The sequence below is a fragment of the Tachypleus tridentatus genome, chromosome 8, assembly GCF_004210375.1.
Source record: "Tachypleus tridentatus isolate NWPU-2018 chromosome 8, ASM421037v1, whole genome shotgun sequence".
In the NCBI taxonomy this organism is placed as follows: Eukaryota; Metazoa; Arthropoda; class Merostomata; order Xiphosura; family Limulidae; genus Tachypleus; species Tachypleus tridentatus.
Window position 1 is genome coordinate 156,685,352 of NC_134832.1, and position 21,888 is coordinate 156,707,239.

General features: G+C 36.2%; 1 protein-coding gene across 7 annotated transcripts in view; it reads left to right on the forward strand.

Annotated features, from left to right (window-relative positions):
* Positions 1–11,796, forward strand: part of TfIIEalpha (transcription factor IIEalpha) — a 52,400-nt gene extending 40,604 nt beyond the window's left edge. For 6 of the 7 annotated variants that reach the window (XM_076452236.1, XM_076452237.1, XM_076452243.1 and 3 more), the window contains one exon: positions 9,922–11,796. In XM_076452236.1, coding sequence (XP_076308351.1) covers positions 9,922–10,097 — 176 coding nt within the window. In that variant the 3' untranslated portion in view covers positions 10,098–11,796. The remainder of the gene's footprint in view (positions 1–9,921) is intronic. The other variant, XM_076452238.1, reaches the window with a different exon arrangement.
* The last annotated feature ends 10,092 nt before the right edge of the window (positions 11,797–21,888 follow it).

Genomic DNA, 21,888 nt, shown 5'->3' on the forward strand with positions numbered 1-21,888 from the left:
CTATCTTTCAAATCTATCCCACAGAGCAATCATTACATCCATTCGTTTTCAGGGAACTTTGTCATCTGTGGTTGTCTCCCCACATGGATGCATTTGCCACAGGCCTCATTACCAGGTTGTTCCTCTATTAGTCAGTTATACCACATTCACACACTGACTTTTGATTCCTTCAACTATGACTGATATCACAAATACCTTTATGTGTATCCTCCTTTCTGATTGCTTCTTTGAGTAATTTCCCTGGTCAACTTCACTCCATGTTGGGTCCTCCTAATTGTGCCCTATTAGCCAGCACAAACTTTAAGGTTAGAACATCTGCTCCTATTACCACCTGTCCCTCTTCCACTTCTTCCCTCCATTCTTTGTCTACCTCATACATTTTAATCTTGCTATCTCTTATCTTCACATCTGACTTTTGTTCAGCCCTTGGCAAGAAAACCCAGCTGCATGTGTAGAATCTCCTTTTGTTAGCTACTTTAATAAAACTATTTTCCAAGAAAGTTTACTAGCACAACTGAAAAGTCTTCCACCATTGGTCTTTTAACAGGATTTCCTGCTGCCAAGCTTATTATGGCTTTGGCTGCAGAATTTTACACCTAACTCTTTGTCCCATTGGTCTTCGGTTTCTTTACTTCCAGGATATTGGACAGCCATCTTCTGTTTTTCCTGATAACCATAGGTTGTTTTACTTTTATTGTTCTCACAATGATCATACATTCCTTCTGGATTTAAAGACCTCCCAGGCATTCTGCTCTTCCAGATTGGGACATTAATGTGGCCCTTCATGTCCTCACTTTCCCTCTGTTTGTACTACTTTCTTTGTGTTCCTTGTTTCATCTGTCCATTATGACATACTTCCTTTTCCTCTTGATCTGTGGACATTTTACATGCTTTTATCACCCTAACTATCCTCTTTTATCTAAGTTGTTCCTTTATCTCTGAGACTGAGGCAGCTTGGGAGGGTCTTCCTCATTTACTTTTGTTTTTTTTCCTTCTCTATCCCATCTTTACCCTCATCCAGATCCTGATAGATCTCTGTATTTAGTGAGGGCTCCACATTTTTTATATTGCTAATACAGGTACTCTCTGTGGTACATGCAATTGCCTTTTTATTTCCTGGCAATTCTCTTTAGTTCATGACCTTTTCCTTTTATCTTTACAAACTGTATTTGCCTTTTGGTTCATTTGGCTTACTCCTCTCTACCTTTGTCTTTCAGAACTTTGATCCATGTTTCCTCCCATCAAATCTGTTGTATTGTTTTTTCTCTCTCATCTTGCCTTTGTTGTCTGTTGGAGGAGGTTCCATAAACTGGCAAATGGGCTATTCCCAGTATGTTCATCTTCCACTATCTTGTATTGGGCTTCATCTTTCATTGTGGTCATGCTCCAGACTTAGGTGCAACTTTAACTGGTAAGTTTTATTCATTTTCTTTGTTTTTCATAGGCTTTTCTTTCCATTTTTTATCACATGGATCTTGCTCTGTGGTGAATGGTGGCTGACAAGATATTCTTTAACTTCAAACCTGCACTATAAGTCATCTTGGCTCATGATCTTTCATCCATAGTTCCACACATTCACCATCAAAATAGGATGTTCCATAAGATCACTTGATGGTTATTTACCTCACGATCATTATTTCATAAACATCCCCATTTTAAACCATATGAACTATGGATTGTGTGATTAAACCAAAAGGTGGATTTTTGCCCACCCCTATTGTACTTTGAACGAATAACTTGGTATGATCTGCTTTTCAAGGTAGGGTTTCATGGTCACTGTCTCATGAAGACATTTCTCTGGACTATCCATTGCATTCTTATTCTCCTTCCTTACCACTTTCAAGTTCCAAACTGCTGGGGAAGTTGACCGGAAAGGTACCCTTGTGAATGGGTTCCACAAAAGAGCTGGCTATAAACATTAAATTGGGAGTAGAGTGGTGATGTTCTGCTGGTATAGATGCAACATGGTTTCCACAGTATATGACCCCCATCCCTTTGCTAATTTATGAGGCTTCCTGATCACAACACTACTAAGGAGTTGATCCATCACCTAGCTGGTTGATGGGGTCTCTTCTTACCATTTTACAAGAACAATTAAGTTGAGCTATCAACTTACTTTGTGATGTAGCCTCCTTTTGATTGGGAGCCCTTATTCTACCTTTTCGTGGAAGTTGGTTCCCAGGTTTGAATTTTGGATTCATGTGAATCAATCATCATAAGTCTTCAAGTTCAGGTTGTCTATTTTCCTCCCCCACATGCTCTGTACATGTCTTGGAATTGTTCCTATGCTATTCTTCACTATTTATTCTCTTGGATGTTGTTGCTTTCAGATGGTACTGACATTTGCCACAGTTGTGGGAGATGATTCATGTGATAGATAGGCATCCTTTCAATACTGGATGACAGTTCTCATAATGATAGATTGTGATGATTATTGTGACACAACCAGTAATCTGTGTGGGATTTAATACCTGATTCTTAGATTTGAGGTGAAGACAATATGATCCTCATTGTACCTTCACTTTGATGTTGATACCCCATGAGGAGGTTTTGGATGCTGTTGACTTACCAAGTACAGTTTGCTTTGCCTAGCCACTCTACACCTCACAATTTCCACCCTGGTGTCTTAAGAATTATCCAAACAGACAACAAAGTATACTTAGTGCAAAAGTTGTGTGGTTCCTCTCTTTTGATCATTATGTGTTTCTCTTATTGTCAAGGATATCTCTGCCTAACATACATTCCACTAAATCACAAGATCCACTTCCTTTGGTTCTGAGTACAGGCATATCCTCAGGTACATTTTCTCCCACCTCAAGATGCAAAATGATTATTCATTCACATCCTCAGTCACTGGTATCCTCTTCCTACAGCAAATACCTGCCCAATCGACCCAGGGCAGGATCTGTATAGGTCGACAGACCTCCCTTGAATAAAGACGGTAAAGAAAAAAGACGTGGTCATAAACAGAAGGGTTATCCACCCAATTTGCCTACACATAAATAAAAATGGTACAAAGGAACTGTCGAGGTTTACATTCTAATCTGGATGACATCAAAACACTGATTGCTTCCTACCATCCTGTTTGTCTTTCCTTACAGGAAACATTTCTGAAACCTGCCAATACAGTCACTTTTCAGAGGTTATTTGTACAGAAATGACAGGCTGTGCGATGGACGAGTGCATAGAGGGGTGGCACTGTTGTTTGCCACTTGACACACCCTTGGAGGCCGTAGCCATCTGTGTTTCCTTGGGTTGTACCATCACTGTTTGTTCCCTCTACCTGCCACCTGGAGAGACCTATGATTAATCAGACCTTGATGCTCTCATTGAACAGTTACCGTCTCCATTTTTAATCCTGGGGGACTTTAATGGATGTCATCTCCTCTGAGGAAGTGCTGATATTGATAGGAGGGGTTGCTCTGTAGAGCTTATGCTCTCTGATTATCTGATTACAACCTTTCTCTTTTCAATACTAGTTCTTATACTAATTTTCATGCACCTAGCCAGTCCTTTACTTTTCATAGAGGGTTGACAATAACCCACAAAGCAATGATCATTTTCTTATAACTCTCTCTGAAACTGTTTGCATGCACTTTTGCTGTCAATGGGGTATTCACCCTGATCCTGAACTCCATATTGGTGAAGTTATGCTGCTTGTGATGCCTGAGACAGAGTTCTTGGGGCTTATCTTTGACTGTAAGCTGACCTTTATACCACACATGAAGCAGCTGGACCCCATTCATCATCATGGACTTTGGCTCTGCACTGGGGCTTTCCAGTTCAGAGCTTATACAGAGTCTCATTTACCTTCTTTGCACCTCCGCCATTTGCAACTGTCTTAACTATATGCTTCAAAACTTTGTTCCTTACCAAAGCATCCCATCTGGGGTTGTGTTTTCCTTCCTTGGTGGGCCTACTTTTTCAGAACAAATGATCTGCCATTGCTCATTTTGGCCTTTGTATCCAGGTGCAGTTGAATGAATTGGGTCTGTCCTTGGATAACATTGCTATGTCTTCTAGTCAGTTCATCCCATCATGGCTACTTACAGTCCCCAAATGTGACTTATCTTTAAATCATCTGAGAAAATAAGACAATCCCGATTGGAAATACTGTCTGTTATTTGCTGAACATCTTTTGAACCATTCTTCCATTCCTATTTATACAGATTGTTTGAAATCAAGTAACTGTGTGGGCTCTGCCATGGTTTGTTGTGGTTTGGTTATTGCACGCCAAATCCCCTCTACTGTTTCTATGTTTGCTGCTGAATGATATATGCCAAACTACACTATTTATACTGACTCGCTTAGTTCTCTACTGGCCCTGGAATCGCTTCATGTTAGTTCACATCCTGTTCTCGCCAATATTCAAAGTTGACTGGCCCATTTCTCTTTAACATCTACTTCTGTCCAGTTTTTCTGACATACCAGGCCATGTTGGCATACGAGGGCTGTTCAAAAAATATGTGGACTGTTTCAATTGCGCGGTTCCAGTTGGTTCCAGGGGAATCCGCTTGTTGTCGCTAGGTTCACATGGATCAGCTGATTACGACGCCATTTCCCGATTGCAGATATCTTCATTTGTGTATTAGCTACGCAGTTTTAAGTGAAGTGCGATTTTTTCGTTTGGTGGATTTCAGAATGAATGACCTGAAGGAGCAACGACTTGCTGTGAAATTTTGTGTTAAACTTGGAAAATCTGCGACTGAAACTTTTGCTATGCTTAACATGGCTTACGGTGATGTTGCTATGAAGCGTACGGTATGTTTCAAGTGGCATAAACGTTTTAAGGATGGTCGACAGTCCGTTGAAGATTATGATCGTCCTTCCACGTCAACTGACGACCCACACATCGACAAAATCAACACCCTGGTGCGGGCAACTCGACGTCTGATTGTCAGGGAGCTTGCTGAAGAGTGTGGGATATCAGTTGGATCTTGTTACGAGATTTTGACCGAAAAATTGAAGATGCACCGTGTTGCTGCGAAATTCATCCCTCAGAACTGGTGAGTTTATGGCCAAACACTTGATCACTGTTCTTCCCCACTGCCCCTACTCACCTGACCTTGCTCCTTGCAATTTTTTCTTGTTCCCCAAACTCAAAAGACCCTTGAAAGGAAGAAGATTTGAGACGATTTCCGAGATTAAGGCAAATGCGATGAAGGAGCTGGAGGACATTACAAAAGAAGCGTGCCAGGACTGTTTCAACAAGTGGAAACACCATTGGGATACGTGTGTGCGTTGGGGAGGAGAGTACTTTGAAGGGGTCCCAGACCTGTAACTTCTAAATAAAGTACATTTTGTTTTATGATGTCCATCCGCGTATTTTTGTAACAGACCTTGTAGATGGGAATGAGCTCATCGACACTGTAGCTAAATCTATCTGCTCTGGCACTATCACTGCTGTGCCTGTTCAATACATGGACTTTGGTCCTGTATTCTAGTCTCGGCTCCATGCCAGTTGGCAGTCAGTCAACTTGGAGTGAACAACGTGAAACAAGCTTTTCCACATAAAACCCTATGTTGGACTTTGGCCATCTTTCTTCTGTAAGGATTGGAAAGAGGAAGTTCTAACTAGACTATGTATTGGTCACAGTTTCTTAATTCATTGTTTTCTTTTATCTGGAACTGATGCACTACTGTGTTGTCTGTCTAACACTGAGGTCACAATTAGCCACATTTTACTGTCTTGCTGCTGTTTTGACTCTTAATGACGACACCATTTTAAACATGTTCTGTCCCAAGGTTTATCCATAAGGTTAGACACTGTCATTGGTGATGGTGACACTGTCCACCTTGGAAAAAAGTTTTTAGTTTAAAGGCCATTAATCTTTTTAATGCTATTTAAGTTTTTTAATTTATACATTAGTCCTTGTTTAATGTGATTCCCTTTTAAGAATCAAAGCCCATCTGGTTCGGTTTAAAATTATAAAATGGTTGTAACGCCAAATAACTAGAAACCCAGGACTGGAAAGGCCAACTTCAAGTGACTGACTCTGTTGTTTGAACTGCCTATTAGTCATCCTCACGAGTTATAATTAAAATTTTGCTTCAAGTATTTTAAAACTTTCATTACTTTACTTTCTGAAAATGGCCATAATGTCAAATATCTCAGAACCAGTAATGGAAAGGCCTGACGGTGGTTTTTGAATTTACTTAGTTTTCCTGGCGAGTTATGGTAATTACAATGTTACATAAAGTCCTTTACAACTTGTATTACTGTAGTTTTTCTGTTACTGCTGTAGATTGGATGAAAACATTGGTTTTATGCTATTTGTTTTTTTAAACTTTGTTTTGTTTTACCTTAATTTCCTTTTATGAATGTTACTAAATTTACTTTAATTTTAACTTTTTTATCAGATGTTGGCGTAGATAGCTAAGCTTCTTTGTGCCACAAACACCAAACCAACCAACCAACCCTAACAGGGAAGTTAATACCCTGACCCCTCCGAAAAAGTAACATCATATCTTTATTATTAAGAATCAAAAAAACGTAAACATAAATTATCAGTATCCTGTTTGCTCCAAAAAAGTAACAACATATATTTGCTTTTAAGAATCAAAAACTGTAAACATAATTTTTTTTGTTACAGCTGGTGTTTTTACTTTTCTAATGCATATGAGACCAAATAAAATTAAAATAAACAATAAGTTTTCACAATTTTTTAATGAGCAAAAGCATTGATTATCTCTTTCATTTTGTTCTCCATCACAAAATTTATTTCCCATTCAATATTCAAAATGGCAATATGAGACAGTTTTTCTTGTCCAATGGTAGAAAGTAAGTTTTGATCTGATGTAAAGCAGAGAATTATTTTTCAGCAGAACAGGAAGGATATGGCTAGAACAGTGCTGAATATTTGTGGCAAGAGAGATTAAGTTGAAAGGAGTTGAGAAATATCATTCTCATAAATCCATGTTGACAATTTATATCCACAAGACAAATGGGGATTTTGCTTTTTTTGATCTAGAAGACCAACCACAATTTTTCTTTCTGAAGATGATTGATTCTTATTCAGTCCATAAAAGTTGCAAAGCAATGAGACATCATCTGTAGCATCTACTTTATTTGGTTGCATTTTGACAGAAGAGAGACTACAAAGAATATTTTTGATAATTTTCATCGAAACGAGATTGAATTTGCTCTTTAAACACTTGAACAGTGGGGAAAAAAAATGGTGTTTTTTGCATAAGAGGTTGGAATATCAAAATTTGCAGTAGCTGATGCAAATCCAGCTTCTAAAGCATCTTTTATTGGGATTCAGCAACAAGAAATGGTCAGTTCTTTGAAACTGATATCTTGTTCTTCCTTAATTATTTTTTTTAATGTTTTCCATCAAATTTGTGGCTTCATTCCAGGTTCAAAATTTCATTTTGAATATCCCAACTCAAGCATTGTTTATGTCAGCTAACAAGCTTTGTCAACTTTTCCTTAAACCATGGTAGATCCTTTCTCCACAGGTGCAAAAGTTCAAGAAAATTCCTGGATTTAAATCAGAAGAATCATATACATTAAGATGATCTTCATAGTTACCCCTAATGGCAATGTTTTGCTTAGCAAGAAAAATGAGTGTTTCTATCACTTTTGAAAGATAGTCTGTTCAGTTGTACTTCATTTTCCCTTTGTTTTTTGGCTTGAGCTAGTACAGAGCTCTGACAATTTCTTTTGCTTTTGAACAGATCCATGCTGTCATTGAATTTTGATGGCTTATACTTTCAGGACGTTGTTGATCACTTAACAAATGTGAATGTCTTGCAAGATTTTGGAGCAAACTTCTCACAAAGGTAACAAGTTACAGAATCAGAATCTTGATGATAAGATACCCAAGGGAATTCTTTATACCACTTACCTTGAAATGATCATTGAATCCCGTAGGTAATTCGAGATGGTAATTCGGAAAGTTGTGGTTGTTGTGGACCAGCAAATTCAAAACCACTAGCTTTTTCTGCCGACTAATCTTTCTGAATAGTTTCATTTTTATCATCTCCTGGACAAATCAGAATTTGCTATGAGAGGTTCCACCTCTTCCAAAAGAGCTTCTTCCTGAAAGTTGTGTAACACTTTTGAACAGAGCTTTTGACTTGTCAAAACTGAGTCACTCAAACTGTTTTTTTGAGAGTTTGAATCTCTCTTTACTTTTACTGACTGTTCATTAGTTTGATTTCCATCACTGGTGATGATGTAGAGGAAATGGAACAAAAAAACTTTATATTTTCTTTTGAGATTCTTCAACAGATAACTGTGGTCTGTTTTTATAGTCATTGTCCATGACTTTTCCACATTTTAAGCATTTGATTTTATGACAATCACTTTCATGTCTTTTTTTACTAATATCTTTGTACTTATTAAGTGAAAGATCTGGAACAGAAAAGGGTAAAAATTGATCAATTCAAAAATGGGGAAAAAATCAATGAAATGAAAATAACTAATGTAATCTTAAAACATTATTCATTAAAACCAATATTCATTAAAAACATTATTCATTATTCAAATTCACTCCCCATGCCCCATACAAAGAAATGTTTTAAATTTTATTAAATTATTCACAAAATATAAATACATTTTAGATCAAAATAAATATTGAATAATATAGTTAAGAAAATATTATTTTTATTATCTAATTAAGATGCAAAAATTAAAAAAATGTTTCTTCTAAAAGTAATTTATCACATGATAAATATTAATTATAAAAACAGAAAAATTTATTCTGTTTATATATTTATCTTATAAATATTAATTAGAAAAACAGAAAAAAAATTATCCTATATATTCATTATTCAACCATAATGAGACATAAAAGAAAAAAATTATGCAGAATTACATTGGTCATTGTATCTCACTTGATCCACTGTTCAGTTGTTTACTGACATGCATGTGCTCACACTCTGATGGTAAGGAAATGAGTGAAGAGAAAGCAAAAGTCAAATCTTAAGTTGATATTCTTAGTGATTTTTCTTTCTCTCTATCCAATCCATATTCCTTCCATATTTTCTTTTTTCCTCTCCCTACAAGAGCATATATTTTTTTCTTTGAAGTGGAGGGTCAGTGATCCCCCAACCATGTCCTGTGGGTTTGAAGTGGAGGGTCAGTGATCCCCCAACCATGTCCTGTGGGTTTGAAGTGGAGGGTCAGTGATCCCCCAACCATGTCCTGTGGGTTTGAAGTGGAGGGTCAGTGATCCCCCAACCATGTCCTGCGGGTTTGAAGTGGAGGGTCCCCCAACCATGTCCTGCGGGTTTGAAGTGGAGGGTCAGTGATCCCCCAACCATGTCCTGCAGGTTTGAAGTGGAGGGTCAGTGATCCCCCAACCATGTCCTGCGGGTTTGAAGTGGAGGGTCAGTGGTCCTGTTTGAAGTGGAGGGTCAGTGATCCCCCAACCATGTCCTGCGGGTTTGAAGTGGAGGGTCAGTGATCCCCAACCATGTCCTGTGGGTTTGAAGTGGAGGGTCAGTGATCCCCAGACCATGTCCTGTGGGTATAATGAGACATGTTAGAATATACTAAAGGGGGTACAAGACTTGTGGCATGCATAAAGAAAAACTTTGCATACGGAGGGCATCATTGAAGAGAATGACTAATTATGTGAGAGGTAATTGTTCATCTGAAATAAATTTTCAGTATATGAAAATTATTACTTATGTTGTTGGAGGTCCAATTTTAAAATGTTGAATTGAGAGAGATTTCTGTTTTAGTTGCAAAATTGCATCATACACCATATCTTAACAAGAATAGTACTGGATTGCTAAAAATTGCTAAATTGCTAAAAAGCAATTTTTTGTGAAAATTGTGCTCTGTTTTTCAAACCTTTTATTGTTTATTTGATTGCATATTGTTGAGATACTTTTAAGAATATGAGAAAGTATTTATTTAAATGTAACTGATTTCAAGAACATTGTTGAATGTTTTTCTCTTCATTGTAGAAATTGGTGAAATGGGAAGTGATGATGATGATGATGATGAAGATTTAGTGACTATCGGTGATGAAAGAATACCACTGCATGCTGTCACACCTGAACATGTGGTACGGATGACACCTGCTGAAAAGGAAGCATATATAAAGCTTGGACAGGAAATCTACAATCGTATGTATGATTGAAGGAGCCAGACTTCTGTCTTGTATTGCCAGTAGAAAGATTTAGTGTTTTGGGTTTTATGTAGTGACTCTTTAAGGATTTAGCATATATAAAGCTTGGACAGGAAATCTACAATCGTATGTATGATTGAAGGAGCCAGACTTCTGTCTTGTATTGCCAGTAGAAAGATTTAGTGTTTTGGGTTTTATGTAGTGACTCTTTAAGGATTTGCAGTTGAATGAATATGGAACCTGCAGTGGTTTAGTGAATCAAATCAAGATAATGACCTGTATGAGATTGAAGTATAAATCCTGGGATGTAATGTTAATAAGATTGGAAATGGAGTAACAGAATATAATGTTGATTATTTTAAAAGTGGAGTGTTAAATACTAGAGTCTAAGTTGATTACTTTGAAAGTGGAGTAATGTATTAGGATGTAATGCTAATTAGGTTAAAAGTGGTGTAATACAGGTACTAAAATGTAATGTTGATTAATTGAAGGTAGAGTACTGCAGGCACTGGAATGTAATGTTGATTAATTGAAAGCAGAGTATTATCGGTACTGTAATGCATTGTTGATTAGATTGAAAGTGGTGTAATACAGCTACTAGAATGTAATGTTGATTAATTGAAGGTAGAGTACTGTAGGTACTGGAATGTAATGTTGATTAGATTGAAAGTGGTGTAATACAGCTACTAGAATGTAATGTTGACTAATTGAAGGTAGAGTACTGTAGGTACTGGAATGTAATGTTGATTAATTGAAAGCGGAGTATTATAGGTACTAAAATGTAATGTTGATTAGGTTAAAAGTGGTGTAATACAGGTACTAAAATGTAATGTTGATTAATTGAAGGTAGAGTACTGTAGGTACTGGAATGTAATGTTGATTAATTGAAAGCAGAGTATTATCGGTACTGTAATGCATTGTTGATTAGATTGAAAGTGGTGTAATACAGCTACTAGAATGTAATGTTGACTAATTGAAGGTAGAGTACTGTAGGTACTGGAATGTAATGTTGATTAATTGAAAGCGGAGTATTATAGGTACTGGAATGCATTGTTGATTAGGTTAAAAGTGGTGTAATACAGGTACTAAAATGTAATGTTGATTGATTGAAGGTAGAGCACTGTAGGTACTAGAATGTAGTGTTGATTAATAGAAAGTCAAGTAATAATATCGGCACTGGAATGTAATGCTAATTAGGTTGAAAGTGGTGTAATACAGGTACTGGAATGTAATTATTAATTGAAGGTGTTGTAATATATAAACCATAATAATGGTATTGATTAACTGAAAGTGGAGTAATATGGGTAGTAAAAAGTAGTGTTCACAATATGGAAAGTGTAACAACATGGACTTGGTTTGAAATGTTACATTTAACCTTTGTATTGCAATTTTTTGTTCTGTTTTAATGACAAATCAGAATATTGTTTCTTCAAACATTTGAAAATATTTGAAGATCTTAACATTTTTGTATTATATGGAATTTGCATTATATTTTTTTACAGTTTTTAGGTATGTGTATGTACAAGTTTGTTTAAAATGAAACACCCCAAAAAAAAATCTTCTAGACATATAATAAAGACTTTCAGAAGTACCCATGAAATATTTTTTTCCCACTTATATGTTTGTGAAAAATAAATCATTTACTTCAGTCTAGCAATAATAAGCTAAAGTGTTTGTTATATGCAATTAAAATGTCATGTTTAAAAAGAAATCCTCGACCACTTGTCTTTATATGAAGTTATTCAACTAAATGTCTGTCAACTAATTTTGAGAAAAGAAAAAAATTGGATCTGAGCTTATAAGTTTTCATTACATCTGTGATTGTTTTATGTACACAAGTTTATCAATTTATGATGAACCTGATGATGACCGAAGGTCAAAATGTTGTTCACTCCTCTGTGTAGTGCTTTCTCTACCCGTACCAGCTGTTTTTACACATACAAGTTTATCATATTTGAGCAGTTTGTGTGTTTTGGTTTAAGAGTTTGGGTTTACAGGATTTTAGATTCATCAACAGTATAGCTAAACGGGGCTTTAGCCTCATTTACAGTACAGTTACACAGGGCTTTAGACTCGTGTACAATAGAGCTGCATGGGGATTTTAACTCAGCTGCAGTATAGCTACTGTTCCTTAACATTTTGTCATTTTATGAGCTTCCAAGATTGCTGAGATCTTAGGCAGTAGGAAGACATTTAGTCTTGTAAGTCATGTTGAAAAATAACTGATTACATGGAGTGTGTTTCACATGTTTTTTAATTCTTGAAATCATATAATGAATTGTTAAGCAATATAGCTATGATTGTATCTTGGACTTAGATTACGGATGAAGTAAGGTCACTGTATTTTAATATAGTACCTCCATCCATCGATATGATTACAGATGAAGTAAGGTCACTGTATTTTAATATAGTACCTCCATCCATCGATATGATTACAGATGAAGTAAGGTCACTGTATTTTAATATAGTACCTCCATCCATTGATATTATTACAGATGAAGTAAGGTCACTGTATTTTAATATAGTACCTCCATCCATCGATATGATTACAGATGAAGTAAGGTCACTGTATTTTAATATAGTACCTCCATCCATTGATATGACTACAGATGAAGTAAGGTCACTGTATTTTAATATAGTACCTCCATCCATCGATATGATTACAGATGAAGTAAGGTCACTGTATTTTAATATAGTACCTCCATCCATCGATATGATTACAGATGAAGTAAGGTCACTGTATTTTAATATAGTACCTCCATCCATCGATATGATTACAGATGAAGTAAGGTCACTGTATTTTAATATAATACCTCCATCCATTGATATGATTACAGATGAAGTAAGGTCACTGTATTTTAATATAGTACCTCCATCCATCGATATGATTACAGATGAAGTAAGGTCACTGTATTTTAATATAGTACCTCCATCCATTGATATGATTACAGATGAAGTAAGGTCACTGTATTTTAATATAGTACCTCCATCCATCGATATGATTACAGATGAAGTAAGGTCACTGTATTTTAATATAGTACCTCCATCCATCGATATGATTACAGATGAAGTAAGGTCACTGTATTTTAATATAGTACCTCCATCCATTGATATGATTACAGATGAAGTAAGGACACTGTATTTTAATATAGTACCTCCATCCATCGATATGATTACAGATGAAGTAAGGTCACTATATTTTAATATAGTACCTCCATCCATTGATATGATTACAGATGAAGTAAGGTCACTGTATTTTAATATAGTACCTCCATCCATCGATATGATTACAGATGAAGTAAGGTCACTGTATTTTAATATAGTACCTCCATCCATTGATATGATTACAGATGAAGTAAGGTCACTGTATTTTAATATAGTACCTCCATCCATTGATATGATGTTTGTGTTGCCCTTTATATGGAAACTTTTTTTATAATGCACCTTATTATTGGAATCGAAGATTCCACCATGTTGCTCATGCAAATTATCATATGTTATCTCTCCACCAGTAAGAGAGCAGTACTATCATGTGACGTACATGACTCCCTCTACCTGCTACTTCCGAACCATTACTTTTTGTTTGTCAGTGCTCGAGTTGTCCTTCTATTTGTTCCTTAATTTTTGAAGTGGTTTAACTTAATTTCATTTACTTTATTTCAAAAAACATTTTCCACTTTATTTCAAAAATGTTTGATTTATCCATGTTTTGTTTTGAAACATTTTGCTTGTTTGTGTGGTGTCAACCATAAATTATGAAGTAAATGTTAACACTTCAGGTATGTATTATTTTTCAGGCCACAGGTGCGGGTGACCTGTTTGTCGGCCTTTATTTGCAGGGAGATTGAGCATTATACTAGACAACCTTATACTAGACAACCTTATATCAGACAACCTTATACTAGACAACCTTATACTAGACAACCTTATACTAGACAACCTTATACTAGACAACATTATACTAGACAACCTTATACTAGACAACCTTATACTAGACAACCTTATACTAGACAACCTTATACTAGACAACCTTATACTAGACAACCTTATACTAGACAACCTTATACTAGACAACATTATACTAGACAACATTATACTAGACAACCTTATACTAGACAACCTTATACTAGACAACCTTATACTAGACAACCTTATATCAGACAACCTTATATCAGACAACATTATACTAGACAACATTATACTAGACAACCTTATACTAGACAACCTTATACTAGACAACATTATACTAGACAACCTTATACTAGACAACCTTTTTCTCCTGCTGTAGCTTATCTTCCCTCTGAATTATTTGAATCTAGCCAGGTTGATGAGGATTTTGATTTGAATCTAGCCAGGTTGATGAGGATTTTGATTTGAATCTAGCCAGGTTGATGAGGATTTTGATTTGAATCTAGCCAGGTTGATGAGGATTTTGATTTGAATCTAGCCAGGTTGATGAGGATTTTGATTTGAATCTAGCCAGGTTGATGAGGATTTTGATTTGAATCTAGCCAGGTTGATGAGGATTTTGATTTGAATCTAACCAGGTTGATGAGGATTTTGATTTTTTTCCCCCATCCCCAGAGTTTGCCATGCCTTCCCCAAACCCTATCTGAGGATTCTGTTTGGCTTTCTTGGATTTCATTTTTCAGGTATGTGATGTTTTGTCTATTGCTTTTGTTTCTTATGACTTACGTCATTCCCTGTTATATGATTCTGACTCCAAGCCTTACCTAGTTTTCCCCCCATTCTTTGATATTCAGGTTCACACTGAGCATTTTGCCTCTCAGTTAGGTAATGGCATTAATATACCTCATCCCCAGTTGGCTTTGGATCAGTCCGCCTTCTCATATCTTTGGGTATACCGTCCATACTTGAACCAACAATTGTTAAGTTCAGTTTTGCCTATTTGGAGGGTAGGACTTGAATCACTTGTACATTGTATCAATGCCCAGTATTGCTCTTTTTGTCTTATCTTAACAAGTCTTTTGGAGTACCTTTCCCCTATCCATTTTCTATCTGAGGCTCATCACAGGAACCCTGAGAGGATTAATGAGGAAGATTTCTACCTCCTCATTTCTGCAGTGGTTTTTCTGATGCTGTGAATGTGATTTATTTGTTGTAGGAACATTTTGGTATGTGATGCTATATTTTAAAAGACCTGTTTCCCAGCTCCTTTTTTATGGTACTTTTGGTTGGTCTCATTTATGATGTGTTTTGTATTTGATACTATCCCAGAGTTTTTGGACTTGAAGGTAGCTTTGATCCAAGAGCAATCTACCCTTTCTCACCTGATGGCTCAATTTTTCCAGTTGGAGCCAAGCATGCCATAGATTCCTATTTTTTAACCCTCCCTTTTCCAGCACTTGCCTGTGCTTCCTTCCTTCCCATGGTGCTACTGTTTGTTGTTTTTCATTATGATGCATGATATGCCAACAATGGTTCCTGTGAATACCCAATATGCCTGGGTCCAGTTGAAGCTTGTCTTGTGACCTTTGTTTGCCAGTGGAGCCCTTTCATCTCCAACGTTTGGGTTCATTGAGATTTTAGATGGATTTGCCTTATCTCTTCATACCTTCCTCCCTTTTCATTGATATGTTCATGCTCTATGCTTAATTATGAAAACCTACCTTGTTCTTCACTGGTATTTTTTCCTATATTGGTGCATTTTCATCCTTATCTTCAGTTTGCCTATTATGGGGTGTTATACTAATTTTGTACCCTACCCTTTAGACTGGCTTTGGCACCCTACATTTTCTTTTGGGTTGTGCAAACCTTCACTCCACATTTTTGTGCCCTGAGGTTGCACTTTCAATTTTACGTGGATGACTGACTTCTCACTTATTCTGAATGGGAGGCAGCTTATCATACTCATCAGTTCCTTCTCAAAGCCACTTGGCTTGGCTGGTTGAAGAAATTAGAGAAGCCTTTCCTTCATCCTACTCAACAGTTTGTTCACCTGGTGTTTCTTTCAACATCTATCTCAGTTGGGCCCAACTTTCTCCTCTTTGGTTCTGTACTGTGGAACTGGCCATTTGGAACATTGTCTGCTTCTTAATTTTCTTCTTTGAGCATGTGTTCTTCTGTGACTGCTCTCATATTTCTCAGCTGGGGTCATTTGTGATTCCTCCATGACCAATGGAACCTTGCTTGGGAACCCGTAAATGTTTTTATATCCCTTTCTATATGGTGGACGATCTCCAGTGGTGGTTGGATAAGGCTCATACATTTGTGGGTGTCCCACTTCCTCCTCCATAATCAAATTTAAATCTATTCATGGATGCATCTCTTCAGGACTTAGGGTGTGTGGGTTGATTACTGGGAAGCTTTGGGTTGTTGATATGTGGGAGAGTGTTTGTATCATTTTCCTCAAACTCCTTCCTGTTCATTAGGCTTTGGATCAATTTCTTCTTTTCTCCAGAAATCATCTAGTCATGATCCATTCTGATAATTCAACAATGATAGGTCATATAAATTACCAAAATAGTACATGGTTGAGATCCTTGTATTTTCTAACAGTAATCAATCTCTTTGGGCCCACAATCATATTTGTTTCATGGTGTTTCCTGTACCAGGTAGTTTTAACCATGTAGTGTATCATCTTTCCCAACTCAACGAGTTTACCCAGTGGAGTAATATTTTCATTCATTTGTATTTTGGTGGCTTTGTGATTGGTGGGGTATTCCTCATATCTATGCATTTGCCACAACCCTCAAATACCAGTTACCTGTTTTAATTCCTGGTTCGTTGTCTTCAGGGTTTGGCTATAGATGCCTTCAGCCAGGATTAGTCAAACAAGTTTTTTATGTTTATCCTCCGATGAAATTACTTCAGTAGAAGGGTTACACAGTCTACATACGCAGTAGCTCTCCATATATACTTGCACTGAACGTTAACATCATTCTTTTCCTTAAACCTGTCATGAATATACATGTTTCTCAAAGTTTTAACTCTGTTCAATGTAGTGAGATTTGTGCTGCCTTTATTCCAGTATTTATTTTCTTTGATTCCAATAGCGATCATCTTTCACTTACTGCCTACAAGAAATATAAATTTAATCACAACAAATTCCCAAGTGACAATGACTACAACCTTTTCCTGAAGTTCTGGCAACACAACTAACACTAGAAGCTCATAGACTGTGGATGACATTACTGGCAGTATTCTACATGTTATGGTTTCTATTGCCTCTTCCTCTACTCTATACAATCTGTCTATATCTCTATCTGAAGTCTTACACCATGATCCTAACATTTTTAGATATATGGTTTGCCTTATGATTTCTTTCTGCTTACTTGGTTTCCTCTGCTGTTGGGACCTTTGTGGACATGACAATCTTCTCTCTGTTGTTTATCTTTTCCATTCCTAATACCTTGGAAACTGCCTGATGATTGTTCTCTTTTTTAGCCTTTGATGTTTGTTTCTTATAGCCTTATGAATTCTCACCTGTTTCTCAACTACATGAACCCTCACATCTCTCTGTATATTGCTGCTTTCCTTCCATGCATTTGCTATTGCACATTATATTGGTGATGTGACTTATCTCCCTTTATAGCCACTTGGTTCAGGTCCGATTGATGGAAGTCTTTCTGTTTGTAGACCACTGAACCCTACTGATAGATAATTGGTGTATTATTCAAGTTCTCATACATAACTTTTCTATTTACCTTTTGTTTTTTCTTCTGTCTTCCAGTCCTGTGCATCTTTAAGTTATGGTATCAGATCTTTTGGTCAAGAGAACCATTAAGAGAGTCCTTTGTCCTCTTCTAGGTTTTATTCTTATCTTCTTGCTCCCTAAAAGACCAGGAGTTCTGTTATTTACTTTTCGTTTTTTCTTCTGTCTTCCAGTCCTGTGCGTCTTTAAGTTATGGTATCAGATCTTTTGGTCAAGAGAACCATTAAGAGAGTCCTTTGTCCTCTTCTAGGTTTTATTCTTATCTTCTTGCTTCCTACCAGGAAATGGAGTTCTGTTATTTACTTTTTGTTTTTCTTCTGTCTTCCAGTCCTGTGCATCTTTAAGTTATGGTGTCAGATCTTTTGGTCAAGAGAACCATTAAGAGAGTCCTTTGTCCTCTTCTAGGTTTTATTCTTATCATCTTGCTCCCTAAAAGACCAGGAGTTCTGTTATTTACTTTTTGTTTTTCTTCTGTCTTCCAGACCTGTGTGTCTTTAAGTTATGGTATCAGATCTTTTGTTCAAGAGAACCATTAAGAGAGTCCTTTGTCCTCTTCTAGGTTTTATTCTTATCTTCTTGCTCCCTAAAAGACCAGGAGTTCTGTTATTTACTTTTTCTCAACCATTATCCTCACTTTAAAACGTGTCTTCTTCATTGATGTTCCAGTTGCTTCATCATCCTCCTGTAATTTGTTCCCCAGAATTGTGTATACCAGTTTTGAGTTCTCACCTTTTGACATTACTTTGGATCTTTATTTTTTCCACAGAGTCATGGGAGTGGTTGCTTGCCATGTTCACAGTCTCAGATTTTATTTCTGTTATTACATGGATGACTCTTCACATCTTCTTGGAAGGCCTCTTTCATAGTTGTATCACTTGTACTCCATGAAACTGCTTGTTTCAGTTTGCTGGTTAAACCTTCCATGTTGTTCCTCAATCTGACTCCATACTTGGTGTCTTTTGGATATACAAGAATATTTGGCTTAATATTTATTATTTGGTTTATTTAGTTTTCATACCACAAATGTTAATTATATTAAAAGCAATAGTTGTGACAAATTTTATGTAACTTGGTACGTTGTACATTATATATTCAGTTAGATTATTGTACTAAGCTTTGTTGATGTTTTATTACTTGAATCTTCAGTACTATTCTCATTATCTCTATGTTTTTCTCACTGCAAGAGTGTTGTTACATTATAGCATCTCCTAGTTTATAGAAAGTTCGAGGTCTCAGTGAATGAGCTAGTGCAAGTTAAGTAGAGCAAAGTCAAGTGAGAGATAATTAGACAGATTAGATATGATTGGCAGTTTAGCCTTGATTGGTAATTTGTAAAGTAGTTAGAAGTTTAGTCAAAAAGCATTAAGTCAGTAAAACGTTAGATGTGCAGTTAGGTAGTGTGTGAGTTGTTATCCTCAACAAGTGTTACCTGAAAGTGAGTTTTACAGTTTAATAGAGATAAGGAGAATAATTTGTGTTGTCAAAGGGTGTTCTAAAGTAATCAAACTTATCTGTATGTACTTTGACAAAAGGAGACAAAATTTTAAGGTTCAAGATGCAACTGGCAGAATAGTGGCAACGACATCAGTGACTACCCTGTGCTCTAGGGGCCAGTGGAAGCACAATTACATAGTTTTCTGAACACCTGAACTATCTTTGCCACAGATCCATATTCTGGCATCAGGGTTGACCATTCAGTTTATATGTCCATCTCCATTATCCTCCCAACCTTTTGCTTTTTCACCTCCAACTGTTCTGAGGTGAATGGAACTAGGTTATCCAAAAGAGATGTTATCCAAAAGGGCAGTAAAGAGTTTTGATCCCATTTCTTTGCTGTGCACAAGAAGACAGGAGATCAGCATCTAATCAGTTTTTCTCAGTTAAGTCTATTTTTGGAACATTCGTGTTGGAATCCTTTTTGAACCTATGATGACATTTTGGCTTTAGATGACCAAGTTATACTACAGATGCTCATTTTCACATTCCCATAATACAGTCATCATGCTGATTTCTTCAGTTTGTGCACAACTGTCAGGTACTGCAGTTCAGAGCTCTGTATTTTGGCCTCCCATCAGCACTATATCTTCTGCAGAGTGGTTCAAGCTTTTACTCATCACCTGTATTACTTTGGCCTGACTGACTACATCTGGCACCATCTTGTCAGAACAGTGCCCCAAGTCTCCTTACAAAAGCCATGTAGGCAGACTTTATTGTCATAATAGATATATACATTATTTTGCCAACTCAATACCTTGTCCACCTGGGTGTTTTTCAACATTTACAGGCTCATCAAACTCCTATTGGGCCTCTAGTTACATCTCCTTCCTTTATTGCACAGATGGTTCTCTCCCTTTTGGGGATGTGGGCATCTCTTGAATCCTTTATTCTCTAGGAATGAGTGCATATGAGGTCCCTTCAGTGGTCACTGTGCAACCAGTGGATCATGAATTCTGATCCATTGAATCATTTGGTCTTCTTACTCAGGAGTAACGTCACAGATCTTCAATGGTGGTTAGATCAGAGCAATGCTACTATCAGTGTACTAATCCCACCTCCTTATCCTGAGATACACCTGTTCACAGATGCATCTCTTCAAGAATGGGGACATATATCCTAGGTCAGGAGATTCAGGGTATTAAGATACACAACACATCTACCTTCCAAATCAACATTCTCAAACTCCCTGCTGTACACTGGGCCATGGTTCAAGGCCTGACTCTCTTAAAGGGGAAGATCTTCATGATGTATCCCAAAAATTCCATGGTGGTCTTTCATATTTCTCATTAAGAGGGCACATATTCTCAAGGTCTTTGTTTTTAAATTGTGGGTCTTCTCTACTGTACTTATTCTCACATTCTCAGTCTTTTAGCGTGTCATGTCCCATGAATGATAAATTTTATAGTGGATCATTTGGCTTGGCCCAACCTGATTCCTCCAACTAAATGGATGGTACATTATATTAACTACTACTACTTAAAACAGAGAAGAAACTATTTTACAAGCTTGCTTTATTAAAATGTGAATTACTTTGGTTTTGATGTCAAAAGGTAGAAAACCATCAAAGTGAAAATAGAGACTAGTAAATGTTGATTTATGTTGAAACTTTAAAACTCTGTCACTATTTAAACATACAACTTGTTCTTCAACAGTAAATTTGATACATGTCAATAATTCCATTAGTTTTACAGTTCATATGCATCAGTCTTATTCTTAATAATAACAAATGTAATATACATTTCTTTTTAATATAATGGTTTAAACTGTTCAGGACACTTGTATAACTAACTTTTCTTTTGATAACCTAAAAAATGGTTAAACCCTTGATCCAATGGAAACTGAAACTAAATAATGAAAAACAAAAAAAAAAGAAATTAGGTTTTCTAATGACAAATAGTTTAATAAGAAAAAGATTTTATTATATTTGTATTACCATTTGCAGTTTGGAAAATTAAATGACTACTTAAAAGACAAATTTAGAAACATCTTTTCAAAACAAAATTATTTGTTACAAAATCCAATAATTTAGATTTGTTTTCAAACTCTCTCTGAACATTTAATAAATTGTTCCATTTCTCTTATCGGAACAGAATATTGTGGAAATGACTCGGAAACCAAAACTTTTGTAAGAGTCGTGCACAATTGCTAATGTGGTTATTGGAATGTACGTTGCACAATATGAAAGAAACTACAAAAACATTCATGCACTTTGTAGTGGTAAAAATAGAAGAGATGATTTATTTTTGAGAAATTTAATAAACATCATATTATATTTAGTACATATGGCCAGATATTAACCCCCACAACTAATTTTGTGACAGAAAAATTACAAATATTTGTATTTCTACTGCTATATACTTCATAATGAGAACTATAACTTTCTCTAAACCTAGAACCATAATTTGTGGGCACTTGAAATAAAGGCTGGCTTTAAGGGATTTTTTAACATTCAAATACTTTTCAAGCTTTCTTTTATAAACTCATTTATATTTACTGCCTTTGCAACCCATTCTAAAAATAGAACCTAGCTGAAGATGACTCTAACCCTGCCAAAATGTACATATCCCCTAGTCCTACTATTCTCACTGTCAAAGATGATGCATGAATATAATCAGTTCACTTTACAATCTT